The sequence below is a fragment of the Bacillus rossius genome, chromosome 7 (assembly GCF_032445375.1).
Source record: "Bacillus rossius redtenbacheri isolate Brsri chromosome 7, Brsri_v3, whole genome shotgun sequence".
NCBI lineage: Eukaryota > Metazoa > Arthropoda > Insecta > Phasmatodea > Bacillidae > Bacillus > Bacillus rossius.
The window spans coordinates 44,041,720-44,059,290 of NC_086335.1; the positions used below are offsets into that span (position 1 = coordinate 44,041,720).

The following is a 17,571-nucleotide window of genomic DNA, read 5'->3' on the forward strand; positions in this document are numbered from 1 at the left end:
TATAATATTATTAAGTACACAGCTCAGGCCAGTGGAATCAATTTTTCATACTAGGTAGACCTAAATCCTTTATTTTTACTTAAAATAAAATAAATTTTTTTAGGAACTGGATTACCATAAATTCGCATAGATATAAAAAATAATCTATAATAGTACAACTATCCTTTAATACTTTGTTATAATTTACAATCATCTCACATGTGTGAAAACTTTATAGTATTAACTGATTAATAATTTTAGCCAGATAAGTTTAAACAGATTTTATAAAATTCCTTGTCGAAAATCAGGTCCAAGCCAGGGTTTAGTTTTTTCTCGTCTTTTTCGTTTTTATCGGAACCGTTTCATTATATAATTTAACCTTTCGCTCTGCAAATCATCGAATGATTTGATTGTCGACTTAGCTGCAGGTGCAGAACGTGTAATTTGCATTAAGTAATTTATTTGAAAAATACAATTTGCATATGTTTATCATGCTCTGAATTGATTTCTATGTTAAATTTTTTGTCTGATATTCGTATTTTAAGCTTATTTGCAACATGAGAACGCATTAATTTAATCGTTATCGAGGTTACATGTTTGTCACTGGCAACTAGTATATTTAATAAGCGGTGGCAGATTTTTGTAAATTGTCTCGTATTATTATCCATAATTTTTGTTATGTTCTATCCATGAATAGAATGGTTCCGAAACTAGTCATTTCCGTTTCCCAGTTATTGATTCTAAATATATTCATTTAAAAATTTGCAACTATGAACCATATATTTATTATGCCAGTTTAAAATTTAGTCTCCATCTCATTCTCTTTAGAATAAAAGGTTTTAGGAACTGTTTGTGTGTCTGTGTGTGTGTATAGACGACAGTCGTCGTGCTCTCCTAGACGTAGAGGCCGTACCTGTCCACCGCCGTGTGCATAAGGGAGACACCTTCCCCACTAGTGCAGTGAAGTGAAAAGGTCAGGGAAGCACCCACGTGCGCCCTAGGTTATGTTATAAGGACCGCTCACGGACAGCCACGTATCTGTGTAACTCATGTATGCTTATTTCGTTATTAACATTGTATTTGTATTTTGTAATTAATCTTACATTGTTATTCAGTGCTTATGTAATTACTTTGTAAACCCGCCGCCTGGCCTGCCGCGAGCACGTTGTCTCCCGAGCCGGCTTCCCCCCCTCTGCCGCCCGTGCGTAGCGGCGCAAGCGGGCGAGTGGAGAGCTCAGTCGCTATTTAGCTGCCGCGCGGAGCAGATCTTCTCCGCTCCGCAAGCAAACACACGTCTCGAGAATATTTACGCACGGTCGAGCTATCGCAATTAGCTTCGTGTACCATGGGGTATAGTCTTTGCCTACTCTACTGCACCGCAATTGTATTCTGTTAATAATCAGGGAGTCCGGGTCGCGGCGTGGAAGAAACGTCCGTCTCTTGACGTGGTAGGCCAGGCCGCGAATAGGTTTGCGAGGAAAGCTTGCTATTAATAAATCTTGTCTTCAGATCTGAGCGAGACGTCTTTTCCACCGCCTTCCTCAACGTCCCCAACCTCTCCTTAATTCCTCATGACCTGCATATTCCGGTTCCCTGTCACGTTAGGTCTGAACTCGCCACTCTCCAGCTGGAGCTACTTAAGCAAAATGACTTTCACAGGGCGAGCTTCGTCAGGGACCGTGAGACTTAGGGCCAGAGGGACAACAATAAATGGGGAGGAATAATGCGGAGCAGTTCACTGCAAAATAAAACTGCATATCACAGAAGCAGCGCATGGACGGGAAAATTACCAAGGTTCTGTTTTCAGTTCCCACAATTTTTGAGGTGAAAATTTTCTGGTGTGGAAGCTACACTTACATTTTAGCATAATCTAGAGGCATCTGCCAGTTTTCAGAACCGACTTCATACTATCTAGTGTTGGTTGTGTAAGTAGATTACATGTTAGGTCTTATGGACTGTTTTTTATCGCATAATTTAGTACATTTTATGCTAAATTAGAGTTTGGGAAGTAGGAGTGCGATTTTTATGCGAGAAAAGCATTTTTGTTGAGGTTAATTTTTTCATTACAAAACTGCTGTTTGAAAATTATGATTAATTAAAAACGGGTGTGTACAGTGGCACACAAAACAATTAAAATTAATTAGTTATTCAACAAGAACATATTTTGTATCAACTTAATTGATTACGAAAACAGAGACTCAAACGTGAGGTGGAACTAACGTAGCGTACCCAAAATTATTGCCATCGAAGGAGACACTAACAACGAAAGAGTGCGGGCTGGGCTATCAAATCTAGTTTACTCAGCATGAAACAGTGCGCGCATTGCAGGAATTGGCAAGTGAGCTATCAATGTTGGACTATGTTCACACTCTCTATACAGGCATCAACGTAAAACCATGTATAATGCCAACTAGCGCTTGGCTACATTTACATTTTCATGACTGCTTCACAGCAGCGACAGAACATGTAAAGATTATAACATATGAAAAGTGTTTACACATTGGAAACTTCTTATTTCTGTTAATAAGTAAATGGTAATATTCTAATGAACAATGGATTTGAACTTAAATAAAAACATGGTTTCATATGGAAAACTAAATTTTTGGGCAACCAAACATTTGATAGTATTGTGAGGGAATGTTCTAAATGATTATTATTGTAATTAAAGTCTTTTTACATTATAACTACCATACCTGACTGCAACTTGAAAACTGCCCTGTGATCTTTGGTAAAGCGCTTGGATTATACAATAAAACACAGTATTTTCTAATGAATGATACGAGCCTGTTCATTTACTTCTATGATTGCCATGAACATGCACCATGGATTAAGCTAGGCAGCATACACGAAGCATATTTTGAATATGTTTGTGCAGTAGATAAGTGATATTCATAGTCCTGAATTTGTAATGTAAATTTACTATGATACGAATATTTGCAAGCTTACGAGCTAAAAAATTAAGTAAAATATTATTAATTTTAATGGGAGTTTTGTGTCGATTAGCATCTCCTATAATAGTAACTTTTTTGAAGATTTTATTTATTTTCACGTACATAGCTTTCCAGAGCTTTAATAATAACTATAGATTTAATAAACATAAAATTCAACTAATAATTTACAGTAAAAAACAATATACACAATTAATTTACAAGATTACAAACTATATTAACAATAATTAATAAATTAAAACATAGAATTTGATGATCAGCATTTACATGTAAATAAGCTGCAATGTGCATAAAAAAATGTCATTTTTGTCTTCATGGTCAACAGACCAAATCAAATAAACATCTATGAACTTTTTGAAACATACCATAATTTGTACAAAATCTTTAAAGCTAATGGTAAAGCAAACTTAGTTAAACGAAATTGTCAGCATGTTATAAAATATATTAGCGATGCAGCTGTTATGTATTAACTACCATTGCTTCATTGGCAAATTTGCACTAGACATCTTGAAAAACATTGAACACAATATGACAAAAGACAACTGTACTTACATCAGTAGAGAGTACAATAAACTTTATAGATGTCAGTGTCATCCACGTTTATTACGAGAGAAACATCCTCAAATATGAGCATAGCAAGGTTTTTTTTTAAATAAAATAAATTGAAATGTGCCTTGGTTTGTAGTTAAGACTCATAACATAAAAATAAATATGTAATGTAAAATACACATGCTAATATACACTTATAAAGTAAATTTATGATAATGGATTTGTAAATGATTTACACAATAAAGTTTCCATTTGTAGTCCAATTTCAGTCTTAAATAATATTGATATTTACTGCTGATAATATTATCATTACAATATGTAACATATAAAACCACTGGAACGAGTTGGTGATGCTGTTAGTTATCATGTTTGTAGTATCTCTTCTTCCACGCCTAAAAACAGTTCCTTCAGAATGAAATACAGTATTCATGGTTTCCGTTACGTCAAATCTTTACAATTGGTTGTGGAATGAATTACAGAAAAGCATGCGAGGAAAAAAAAAACCACTACTTCCATCTCGTGCCTAAACTCTTGTGTTCCACAGGCTGGTATAAAATTGAAGCCAACAGCTGAACAAGTGACTTGTGACAAGGTAACACCGGGCAGGAAACCGACAATAGAACCAAGAGAAGTTCACGCACCTCTCGGGCCACCCTCGTCTCGGCTGTCGTGCCACCGGAGGCTGTTTGACAGAAATCTGTCCGGGTACGTAACAGGAACGAGAGAGAAAGAGAGAGAGCTGTCCGGGAGGCATGGCATACCCGCAAAAACTTAATCACCACACGTCTACATGAAGAAATATAACCGCCTACATTAATGCAGTATTCTATATTATGTACAATACAACAAGGCAACAACCTAAAAAGATTTTCTGAGATCCATACATGTATAATACATTCTGTAATTGTGACACAGAAGGAAGATAGAGGTTACTCTTTTCTTTTTTTATCGACACTGTTCCAATTACAGCTTAAAACATCCTGTGACCGGTTTCAGAAGTGAGCGATACCAAGCACAACAAATAGTATTACAATTCTCGCGAGGAGCTCCAGAACACCTAATCTTGGACTACGCAGGTAATAATTACAAACTGTACAATGTGAGCATGCTACCATAGCGATCCCTGTTCACAACCACTGTGCTCGTCCGAGGGGAAAGGGGTACACACTGTCGCCAAGGGACTTCCAAGGCGCTGGGGAATTTTCAGGTGATAACGTGAGATTACACGCCTGCGTTGACTCAGCTGCCCAGAAACCGGAAACAAAATCTGGCTATCAAGATTAAAGGGGAGAGCTACACGGTTCGAGTGTGGCGAAAGATAATTCCACTCCACTTTACATGATATTGATATCACCATCTTAATCCCTCAAAAGTAGAATTTTCCAAGCCTGAGAAGTGACATCAAAAAAACTGGATACTTTAAATACACAACTGACTAGTATTCCACACAATAAATGCACAGTCCACAATATAACTACATTTCAATCAAATTAACTTTAACAAATTAAAAGGGGATTTGTGATAATTCATTCACTTTTTTACAATCAGCAACAAAAAAAAATCATAATTAAACTAACAGGAACTTTTTTTTTTTAATGATACGATAAACATGTATAAATATATTTGGTCTGTCTAGCATTGACCAACACAATGATCTTTAGGACAAAACAGTACGTAAGGCTCTAATACTTTAGTTGCGAAAGATTGTTAAGAACTCATAAACAGAATGCTTTCGGTAGGTGTTAAAATACCCAAGTGCTTATTTTTTTTTTTCTTCTTGACCACATGAGCCAGTCCTTCACACTTCCAGAGCACGGGTAGGCGTGAAGCCGAGCCGGGTGGGATCAGCAGGGGTCGGGAAGGGGTCGTCGGGCTGGAGCGGCGAGCAGCGTGGGTGACGGGGGTCGCTCGCACCGTGGTCCGGTGGCTGCCCCGCCGCCCGCTCACTTGGCCAGCACCGGCTGCATGGGCACCGCCTGCAGGCCGGGCGGCAGCACAGGCCTCCGGCGAGCCAGCTTCGACCTGCGGCACGGGCAAGGCTCGACCATTCGCCCTTTTGTCTCCACGATCCAGCGGTTCCCTCGCCCCGTTCTCCACGAGTACCAAACATTCACTCTCAACGAGTCAGGGACAAAATTAATTCGTCATGTGTGTCGATTCCAAATTTTTTCCCCCCACCTTCTCAGTTCGGTTCCGGTTCTTGAAACTCTGTTCCACGCTAACCGCCACAACAATTTCTGGTCACGCTTAAAGATACAGTGTGCCCTGTTTGTGTGTGTTTATTTGTTCACTATGACTTTTCAGTGCCCTACTTTACCACAATCTGACCAGTAACCACAAACAAGCACAGTTGCTCATGTCCCACCAGACGGATGGAACAGCACTTTACCGACATGCTGTGGCGTAGCAACATTTGTAATGCGCACTGAAAAAAAAATTTTGGCCTTGTAAATATTTAATTTAGCCACAATAATGGCAGTTTACCTGAAGTTACTTTTTTATTCACCAGGGAAAACTTTTGACTGTTAAGCCTTCCATGGTACCGGGATTATATTAATGTTTCTCAGTACCGGTTTTATTGATGAGAACCAGCAGAACCGAGAAACGGGGCGAACATTGCTAAAAATAATTATATGAACAAAAAAAAAAATTTTTTCACAAAATAAAACATTTAGCTTTTTAATAACTCAACATTTGTATTTTTAGATATACAAATTTATAAATTATGACATTTTATGTAGTACATTAAAAGTAGACATTCACATGAGTTTGGTCTAAACTTAAAATTTAACTAAAACTGTAGCATTTTAAGATATATTTTTTTTTAATTGTGAACTGCTTATATTCATTATATCCTTTCACTCATCACCTTACAAACATGTGAAGTTGCCATACATTTAAACGCATCATTTATTTTAACTTTACCAAGTTATCAAATGGAAACTTTTATACAACGTGAAACTGATAGTTTAAATTTCCGTTGGTTTTCTTTGGGAAGAATGTAGTTAACTTACAACTAGTAAAAATAATTTCATTTAAACCAGGTAACATTTTTTAGGCATTTGAACAAATATTTTTTAGCAACATGGTAGCCTGAAAAAGATTTCTCAGAGATATCCACAACTAATGGAAAGTGAACAAATGATTATGTATGTACCTGGCAGTGCATACGAGATTAAACTGCAGATGGTAGACAATTTTGCGAGGGGGGGGGGGGGGATTTTATACATATAAATATATATTTTTTTAAGTCTCCATCTCCTTCACTAAAATGTAACTGCTATGATTGGTGAGCACAAACAAACAAATTAAGTTAGCAGATGTTCAGGATCCACTAAGCTATTTCCCACTTTCTGAGTTCAGAGGATAGCGGAAAGGTCTTCAGAACTTTCAGCTTGTAAGAGCCACCAAAGCTGAAGGAAGATGTACCATCCACTGTGGCAAAGGCCTTGGTTACGGCTATGGCAGACTGGATTGAATAGCGAGCCCAGCCACGCTGCGTTCTGAGGAGACTCACCTGATCTGTCCAGCCAGTAAGGGGTTGATGGCGTACAGCCAGTCGTGAACTTCCTTGTCTCCGAGCGTCTGCATGAGGAAGCCTCTGTGCTTCGTCACGACGCTGGAACAGAGCAAGTAGCCATGCCCGCGTCACCTACAGCATGCTTGCTCTTTCTTAAGGCTGAGTCTCACACGCCATGTTGATTTTTTAATCGAAACTTCTTTGGGTGCGATTGAAGTAAAAATTTCAAGGCCGAATTTTAATACAATGTTTTCGTGAAACTTTTATGAAATGTTTCTGATGCGAAAAGGGCAGATAATAGGTTGTGGACGGTGCAAGAACTTGACGGGCCCCGTTCCCTTGGGCGGGCTAGGTTGACCCCTGCCATGCGGGTCGCGGCGGTAGGAACCCGCCTGCATCTGACGCAACCCGACTTGCTGGCATCTAGTAAGGGAGTATCTGGGCAGAGGGCAACACAACGGGGTTTGAGCTTATTTTGAAGTGAGTAATAATTTTGTAAATTCATGTTTATTGAGAAAATTGTCTTATTTCTCTCTCTTTCACTATCTCTCTGTCGTTGTTACCCCTTTACGATATGCTGTAAGAGTCGTGGTTTGAATTGCCATAGAAGTTTCACTTATATCATGTGTATTAAGCTACATGTGCTTTTTTTTTACCTTTTTTTGTTTCTACTTTTTTAGGGGCTACTTACAAAATTTTAACTCTATACTTCCCTCTTATTTGTTGTTTGCCAGTGGCGGCTCTAGACTTTGCGAGACGCTATTACTACGGAGAGAAGCCTAACCGGGGGGTGTAGGGGGTACAGAATAGCGCCGTAACGAAAAGACTAGAAAATTTTTAAAATAAACTCTAGAAAACATTGTACTTAAGCCAACCTGGAACTTTAAATTTTGTCTGTTATTTTAAGATATTTTGATGTACTTTCCAGAAGAATTATACTCGGGTAAGTTTTATTAATGCTAATAGTAAAATTCCACAGAAATCACATTATAACATGAGGAAGTAAAATCTTTGATGGTTTATTTATACAAAATCGTGAAAACATAAAACGAAAGGTATTAAGCAATACTTTAAATTAGATGGTAATAAAATATAAATTTTTCCTTTTCCAATTAATGCCTTTATTTTTCACAGAAAAGCTAGACAAACAAGGATGTTAAAAAAGAAAATGGCCACCATGGGGCCCTGCTAGTTGTGGTTTCCAGCCCTGGAGTCACCCATATTTTAAACAGATATTTATTGACTTAGTGTAATATCATGGGTGTAAAATGTTGCACATGATATTGCACTAAGTAAATAAACATTTGTTGAAAATGTTTGCGAAAGAACAACAAATACAAAGGAGGTATCAAGTTAAATAAGTTAAATTTTTGAATAATTAGCCCTTCCATAAAAGTAATGATGAAAAAAAAAATCATCATAGCATGTGAGACAGCCTTAACACACAAGTAGAATGTAATGACTATTGCACTATGCAACATCACGGATCATAACTGCATGGAAACTAATCATTGATTGAAACTCATTTTCCATGATTTAGAATTTTAATACATAAAAAAATAAATTTAATATTAATGCCAAATTTCACAACCTGATTTGAAAATGTGTTTAAGTTGTTCTGTAAAGAGAAAAACATGATATTTCTACAAGCAGACATATTGCTGTTCTGTTGTTAAAAAAAAATCAAACCTATTTATAACCATAAAGAAAAAAATTGCAGAGCCATGAAAAAAAAAAATTCTTTAATTTTTGCCAACAAATTCAACATTTTTAGATGTAGTGCATTAATATACCAATCGGAATGGTTTTTTTTTAAAGCCCATTCATTACAAAGTAGTATTTACTGCACATGTGCCATTTATCTCCAAACTGTGTGTGTGTATGTACACACACACATATATAGATGTAAAAAATGACCTATGACAAAGAATTATTGTATACCAGAGCATAGTTAATGTTCTGCTTAAAGATTAAACAGGACGTCCACATTTTGGAAAGTAAGGGAAGGTGTAATTGGTCATGGAGAGTAGAGAATTTACTTGTAATCCTAAAAAAAAAGTCATGGTACTTCTAGTGATATGATCTGAGGAGAAAATGTCATGATCCAGTTTGCCATCACCCAAACTGTTCAAAGAATATTTTTTTTTTTTTCAGATGTTGTTTTAGTGCATACTCATACACATCATAAAATGGCATATGCAAGGTTCTGTTAAATAAAGGAAGTGAAGAGAGAACTAGGCCAGCTATGGGGATGGTGGAGACTGGGTTTTCTACATTTCTTTCAGAAAACTGCAAAATATGTAAAATATTGTAAAAAAATTTTAGTCAGGAAAATTTTATTAAATATTTTTGTGTGGACATCCTGTTGAAAAAAGTAATATAATTAACTACTGTAATATTTTTATTAAATTTGTTGCCACATTTTAGGAAAAAACTGATTGCAACATTTGATTTAAGATTGTTTTTGGACATATGTCTTTGCTGGTTACACTGTATGTTACTAGAATCCTCAATAACGTAGAAAAAAAGATAAATATGCAGACACACATAAAACAAGCCAAAATCAGCCAATGTGAATAGTTTGAACCATTAAAAGCTCAGAAAATTCAGTGTAAGGAATTAGTCAGAAATATATTATAGCACGGACAAACACAATGGGCTGTCAACAATGGGACAGTAGCAACAATAACAATAAGTAAAGACAAAAAACAACCTTGGACAACACAACAATACAACAACAACACAAGAGTCAAACAGGCGAACCCAGCGATGTGACAAAACAGATATTTTGGGCAAAACAAAACGCTTCCGAAGACAAATTAGTTGTGACGTTTCGGGAACTGAGATCTGTTCCCGTCCCCTCCTATGACATACAGTGTAACCAGTAAATCAACTCCCCTCACTGCAAGGCATAGTGGATCCAGAAGGAGGGGCCATAGCAGCATGCCTCCCTGCACGGTTTTTAAGATTTTCTCCTCTTTCCTTATTTTGGTTTACCAAACTTACTAAAGCATTATTTTACTGCAGTTCTATAGATAATTAGACATTTTTGAACCACAAATAAAATGTACAAAATATTTAAATTCCAAGTGTACTAAAATTGTGTATTAGAAAATTTAATTTGGCCCCTCCCATGACCGTCATTTTGGATCCGCCCTTGCTGCAAGAACTATTGCCCAGCGCAGCCTACCTGAAGGTGTTTGGCACTTTGACCATGGCCTGCTGGTCCTCCGAGTACTCGACCTGGGCCGTCGCCAGGTTGATGAGCGCCCGCTCCACGGGATCCTTCTCCTCGCGGAAGATGAACACGTACGGCCGTCGCACCGCCTGAGTGCGAGCAACGAGACCCTGCTTCACCGGCATGCTTCTGTGCATCTCCATGCTGCCAGTATCACTGGCGGACCTTCCTCAACACTAACAAGAGTAGTTCCAATGTATAGCCAAGTGTAGGAAAAATGATTATTATGTTGTTTTACAATTTCGTAAATTAAAAGTTATGCATTAACTATACTTTTTTTTATATTCCATCTTTTTTTTTTTTTTCAGCTTGTTCTACAACCTTCTGACATGTGTCATAGAAACTGCAATCTGCACAGTGATGTAACCATGTGTTGAACATATAAAACTGGAAGTTTTCTCACAATTGTTATATATATTACATCAAACCCAATTCTTATTTTAAAATAGTACTTGAAACAAAAACAAATACATGATTGAAACATTACCTTTTGAGGGACTGTTAAAATAGATAAATGTTTATTGATTATATATATAAAAAAGTTTTAAGTCACGTGATTTTGCAAAGAGGTAAAGGTAAACCACTTGGATATCTACCAACCCTGAGTTGTTAATTTGAGTCATGCCGGGAGTTGGGATTGTATTAGCAATTTCTCCAAGTGAGTTAAGTTATAACAGTGGTGTGTCGGAAGGCAACCTTGCAGTTCACCGACTTCTGAATTGGGCATCGGCCGTCCCTCTGAAGGGTCATAACATGGATTAGTGACTAAATGTGTCGTGGTGAAAGAAGCAGGAGCACCCTGAATAAACCCACCGGCCAAAGGGAAAACGCCCGCCAGACCTTCCACCCGCGAAACTGCACGTCTAACACAGCCAAGAATCTCTTCTTCGGCGCTCTGCGCATGTGTCATTCCTCTTCCTTTGATACTACCTACTTCCATCATTGAACCAGCAACAGATGTGTATTCTTGTTGCGATTTTTTGTTACACATGGTTTGCCATCTTCTCATTCAAAAAAAATTACAAAATATACCTACATTTGGAACATCCCTTGTAGATTAAAAAAAAGAAAGGGGCCCAAAAAAATAATTTGCACCTGTTCCCTTGGTTTTTCTCGATGGCCCTGACCACAACTCAACTGTTCAAGTTCACGCAGAGACACAGGCGGGTCCAAGGGAGATAAACATGAACACAGTTGTGCAATCGGAACCATCTACAAAAATACTTTTCTTGTACAGCCATTTTTATAAAACCTCGTAGATAAAATTTTACACTCACATCATAGACACACATTTCAACCAACATTGTTTTCCGTATTGATTACTTTTGAAAGTAACTGAATTGTGTTAATATATTTTTTAACCAAGATCCCAGGTTAGCATTGCATAAATCCACACAAATGTTGTTTTCTGGGAAAAACTTAAGTTTCTCAACGCGTTCATCAGGATCTGTCACCGTGCAAGCTTTACTATGTTGTATATGTACGTTGTGAAGATGGTAGGTTGAGTAGATGTACAAAAACATTCTGGGGCATAGACTTGTGAAGAATAAATTGTGTTACTAAGAGTTTGCCCCGTACTGAGACCTAGCGATGTCTCTGAACAATGAGGATGTCAATTAACAATATCCTGTTTGTATTCCAAGCCATAATTAATTTTATTTACAGTTAATTACTAGATATTTTATTTAGATCACTTTGAAGTACTATGTATTATCATATGCTCCATTGACAGTATCCTCTTTGGATTCCAAGCCAGAAATGAATTTAATAGTTAATTTTTGTATTTATTCAATATATAAAAAAAAAAAAAAAACTTCCACCAATATTGCTCACACACAAATTTAAAAATCCCACTCACCAAACCTATTTCAAGAAATACCTACCAAGTTATAAGAAAATCAAACCAATTGTTCGTCAGTTATCGTCGGAAAAAGTTACATGCATGCAAACGCCGAAGGCTTTTGCTGTTTCGAAGCCCTTGCCTTGCTCGGTCGAAAATGCTACGGTACGCCAGCCTAGCATCACGCAGAGGCACGCACTCACCACCCATCTCTTCTTCCAGCCGTTGGTCTTGTGCTCCAGGATGTTGAGGTAGCCCTTGCGGGCCACCACGGGGCTGATGCGGATCTCCTCCATCTCGGGGATGTACAGCACGAGCTGGTCATGCACCGAGGAGTGGCTCTCGGGCGGGGGCGGGGCGGGGGGCACGCACGGGGCCGCGCTCTGCTCCGCGGGGGCCGCCGGCCGCAGCTTCTCGGGCGAGCCCAGCCTGCCGATCCACCGAGCACTCTCAGACTACGTGTGACATACCACACTTCACTTACATTACGTATCATGAAGCCTACTCGTCGGAGGGGACGCCGGAAGTTCCACAGCACATCATCATCATCAGTTATTACTATTGATCTCATGCATAAATACCCTAAATCTTATATATAAAAATGAATCGCCGTGCGTTAATCTGGCTAAAACTAGAAAACGCCTGGACCGATTTTAATAAATTTTGTTTTGTTTTGTTCGCCTTAATACAGGGTGGTTTAGGGGAAAAAATTAGCAAAAACCCAAAAAAAAAATTTTTTTGTTACGCTTTCGCGCCTTAACTACAGAACCAATCATCATGAAATTTTGCATACACGTTGTCAGGGGAAATAAGTAATTGTTTAAAATATATTAATAAACACTTTAATAGAAAACTAAACTAGCCGCTGGTAATGGATAAAAGCTAACAGCAAGCACGCTAGTACAACACTAGCTGTTCTACATATGAGTCATTCAAACACTGGACGGCAACCTGCCACTGTTAAAACTGCAACCCACATTTCCATGCACAGTGCACCTACGCCATAGAAGAGAACTGCAAAGGTAAGTGTGGGAATTTCTTGGAAACAAACGAACGAGAACTAAGTCTCAAACGCAAACGAACACCTTCGGATAAATCACTTGAATTACCTAGCCCTCCTGTTACAGAAATAAACTCCTGTACTGACTACCTCTGAGCCTGAACCCACACCAGCAAAACCACACTGAGATTCCTTGCCAGCCACCATGGAGACCACCTCCATATCGTTTTCACCACAACTCTTTTGCCGGTGTGGGTTCAGGCTCCAGTCCGAATCACTATATCTGATAACGAAAGTGTAGTGGTGTGTCTTTTTGCGTTTGGTGTGTCTGGTGCGTTGGAGTTCCAGCACTGGGTGAAGATGCCAAGCACTCAGATGTTGTAAAAGAATCATGCATGGCATGTCTTGTTAGTGGTAGTCGACTTCTTTGGGGTATTTGCTCGAGGAGAAGTAGACAAAAAACTACCAGCTGGTGTGTACTGAAAACCATCAACTTGAGTGCATGTTTCATTTGGTTTAGCATCTGTATCATGATTTCCTGCTGCTCATATGAGATCAGATGTGCTGATAATCTCTGGATTAAGTTTTGGCAGTCATTTCTATTTGATACATTTATTATTGAGATGTATAGCGTCTCTGTGGGATAGCAATTCATTCAGCGGGTCTGAATCGTTCATTTAATGCAGTTCTTTGAGAGTTCTTCTTATCAAAGTGTACGAGAGCAAGTGGTAGGCTGAGCTTATGTACGTTATTATGTACCTGCATGGTAGAGTTTTAAATTTTATGTTTTGAGAGTTTGTCAGAGTTGGACATTGATCTTTGCTCTCTTTCTGACCACTCCAGCTAAACAGCATAGTTGAAGCTTTCTTCTAACATGGCTTGTTTAGTGAGTATTGGTTTTGGTTCAGGGGGGTTCAGCGAAGGTGGTGAGGTATAGCAAGATGTGAGAGTGTTAGTAAACAGAAGCTGATTTTTGTACCAGGAGGGCTAGGTAATTTAATCAATGTTTCCGAAGGTGTTCATTTGCATTCGAGATTTAGTTCTTGTTTGTATGTTTCCAAGAAATCCCTCCCACACTCACCTTTGCTGTCCTCTTCTATGGTGTAGGTGCATTGTGCGTTGAAATATGGCTCGCAGTCATAACAATGGTAGTCTGATGTTAGTGATATTCCGTGGTTGAAGGACCCATGTGCAGATCAGGTACTGGGGTACATGGTTGCTTGTCACTAGCTTTCATCAATTATATAGTGGGGTAAGTTCAAGGGGTTAATGTGTTTATGGCGATCATAAGGTCGAAAGTATGAACTGATAATGATAAGAATGTTTTCGCTGTGGAACTTCCAATGGGTTTCGTGTTACGTAATGGATGTGATGAGGTATGTGGATGTGATTGTCGACAATTTAAAGGGCCTATATTTTTAGTGGAATAGCTTAGTCCTTACAGTCACTTACACGTAGTCTATCATCCCCTAAAAATGTAGTGATAGTATAGCTTCCTCCTACCATTCCTATTGGTCTCCTTCTAATATTTTTTTTTAACTTCTCGACCCATCACTGTTTGCAATATATGTATCCACATTACGATACAATATTGCTACCACAATTCTTAGAACCCTTAAAGTTTATATGGCTGAAGAATAAGTTGTCCTTACATTAGGCATCATATTTTAAATTCCAGTAAGAAATTGAGTAACTATCACACAGAGAGCACATTATTAGAATATCTACGAGCACAAACAGCATGATATTGCATGTAGCTATACAATTAACATTTTAACTAACCATATGGCAATACAAGATTGAATGTTACATATAAAAATTTTGATTGATATTTGTAAAAAAAACTTCATGTTTGATGTTAATGTTTTCAATAAAACCACATGATGATACTCGTTTATTACTGGCAAAGGTTGTGACATCATTTAATTCAGGTCTCATTCAATTAAACTTGACTGTTTTCGTATCAAGTGGCCTTTCACAATAGATTTTATTAATCCCAGCCGGGCTGACTCTAGAATATTTTAAGCATGCGAAATATAGTGGTGTTCAAAACCTCCACTAAAGTAAGTGCTAGTGACCAATAGATTTCCATTGGAATCTGTCCTTTCGGCTCTCTATCTTCAATCACCCACACACTTATATGTAGTCCTCACTAAGACTTAAGCTAAGTGCGGTAATGAAAATTGAGAATATTAAGGCAGACATATGTGCAAAGAAACAGGAAAGCAGGGCAGCGACAGGTCTTGAAACGGAGATCGGACAGATGGGTCAGTGTCGCACGGCCAGACTCAACAAGGAGGCAAGCTTCACGAAAACCAACACGAGTGCGTGACTGAAACTTACTCGACTGACGACGTGGTCGAGATCATGCTGCAGCTCATGTCTGCTATCTCCTCGCTCGGGGACAGGTCTCCGTGCTTTGCTATCGGCAGCTCCTGGGTGCAAAACCACAGTCACCATTCGGTTATTGTCTCAATGAAGGTATGTAACGTAAACATATATATTTAGCAGGAGCGTACACAGAATTTCATTTACTGCGGAAAGGGGAGGGGATAGAACCACTTTGCCCAGTGTCTGCTTTCAAATACTTTCCCATTGTTGACGGGAATGACAGATTTTTACAAGCTTCATCCGAATACAAGCCAAATGGACCCCTTAGCTAAAGGATCCATTATAAATGTCTATGGAATGGACCAAAAGTCACACCATGGTAATGCCTACAGTAGGTTGAATTTCTTTGAAATCTACCTAAAAAAAAAAGAATATGCTCCAAGAAAACTTGCATGCAATTTTATACATCAATCTATTTACTTTTTTTTAGGAATTGTAAAATACAATTTGAGGATGGGGTAGCACAGAAGCAATGCCACCTACCCGCTACTCACTCCCAGGCCACAGAGCATTACAATGCAGGATTTAACTACTATATATCTTTTTTTTATACATGTGTGTATTCAAAAACGAGATATCTGTCTTTCTACCTCCATGCAAACAATCTCAAAACTGTATAAAAGAGCTAATGAACTTCAAGCAGGTGAACAGATTTTCATTAAACATAGTTATGAACCACCCCAATTAAACCAGCCTTCAAATAAAAAAACCTAATTGGAATTGGTTCATTTGTTTAGAAGCTACGATGCAACAGACAGAAACACAAACAGACAAAGGCTTTAAATTTATAACACCCCTCATTTTGCATCAGGGGGTTAATAAAAAAAACAAAATCATACAGTAATGCCAGACAGATATAGGAAAACAATGCATGGAGGTCGTAAGTGTGGATAGGTAAAAAGTAAAAACCGTTCAAGTTAATACATCCATTCTGACATCGTCCGGACCTGCGGCCCCTTTTTAAATCCGATATGCCACCGCCCAAACACCACCCACCCTCCATTCAAACCTCCCGCCTACCCGTGCGTACGTGTGCGTGCGTTTGTGTTCGCCCGGCAAGAGGGCGCTGTCGAGTCAGTGCGCCGCACCCCTAAAATATAAGTAAATATAATTGTGTTATTTGTTTTTATATTCCCTAAGTGCAACGTGACGGCAGATCGGCCGGGAGAGTTTTATGTACTTTTATTTAAAATAAGGTATCAAAATATAATAGCGTTTCCGGACATTCCCGAGGAAACCCGAAGCCAGACAATAATTAAATTTAAATCTTAATAATTATAATTTGTACAATCTTTTCTCTTTATTCAAAAATTGTCACGTAATTTTTAAATAACTCTTGTCATGTTACTTTAGTTTCCCATGGCACGAATTCATAAATATCTTTAACGGCAATTGCTTCGGCGGAAGGACGCCATGTTAGTCGAGCCGAGCCATGATCTCAGCCCAGTCCGCCGCCATCAACGACCGAGAGCAGACGCTCCAGCACTCCGGGGACCTCACCGTTTGTCTTCACCGCCAAGTAATTCTGTTTCAATTTAATTCCGTCTAAATCATTTTCTTTTCGTCCTCGTAGCTCCTCTCGGTCGGAGGACTGCATAACTAATTGTCTTACGACCAGTAACGGTCTTTTCTCTTTTGTAATACGTAAAGTAAGATGTGACCACGTGGGGGTCTTCACACCTAAATTGATTCGTGCCGCGGGCGTTTTAAACAGTTTCAATCGTGTACGTGTGTAAGTTGCACTCGCCGAATAAATCAGGTGTGTAAATCAAATGTATTATTTTCTTATTTAAATCTGTTCGACCACATGGAGTGTGACGGCGTGTGGGACGCCTGAGAGCCCACTGCGTAGATTATAGCGTGCCCGACGCTGAGAGCGGGCAGGGATTCGTGCTAGGTGTATTCAGGGGGAAATTAAAATCACGCCTCACATGGGCAACGTCACGACCCTGGGAAAGAGTCTCACATCGGTCCGTGCACGTGGCACGGTGGCGCCCATAAAACCCGAGCACGCATTAAAATTCAGTCATTAAATATCAGAGACTACGGCCCCCGTAACAATTCTAAAAATCTTCTTTCGTGCAAAAGCTGCACAAGTCACCCAGG

At 38.7% G+C, this 17,571-nt stretch overlaps 1 protein-coding gene across 11 annotated transcripts in view; it reads right to left on the minus strand.

Annotated features, from left to right (window-relative positions):
* Positions 1–2,996: 2,996 nt before the first annotated feature.
* The window catches only part of LOC134533921 (kinesin-like protein unc-104), a 191,719-nt gene continuing 177,144 nt past the window's right edge, over positions 2,997–17,571 (minus strand). For all 11 annotated transcript variants that reach the window (XM_063371726.1, XM_063371727.1, XM_063371716.1 and 8 more), the window contains 5 exons: positions 15,418–15,509; positions 12,278–12,503; positions 10,187–10,323; positions 6,994–7,095; positions 2,997–5,498 (listed from right to left, as the gene is read on the minus strand). In XM_063371726.1, the coding sequence (XP_063227796.1) occupies positions 5,420–5,498; positions 6,994–7,095; positions 10,187–10,323; positions 12,278–12,503; positions 15,418–15,509 (636 nt within the window). In that variant the 3' untranslated portion in view covers positions 2,997–5,419. The remainder of the gene's footprint in view (positions 5,499–6,993; positions 7,096–10,186; positions 10,324–12,277; positions 12,504–15,417; positions 15,510–17,571) is intronic.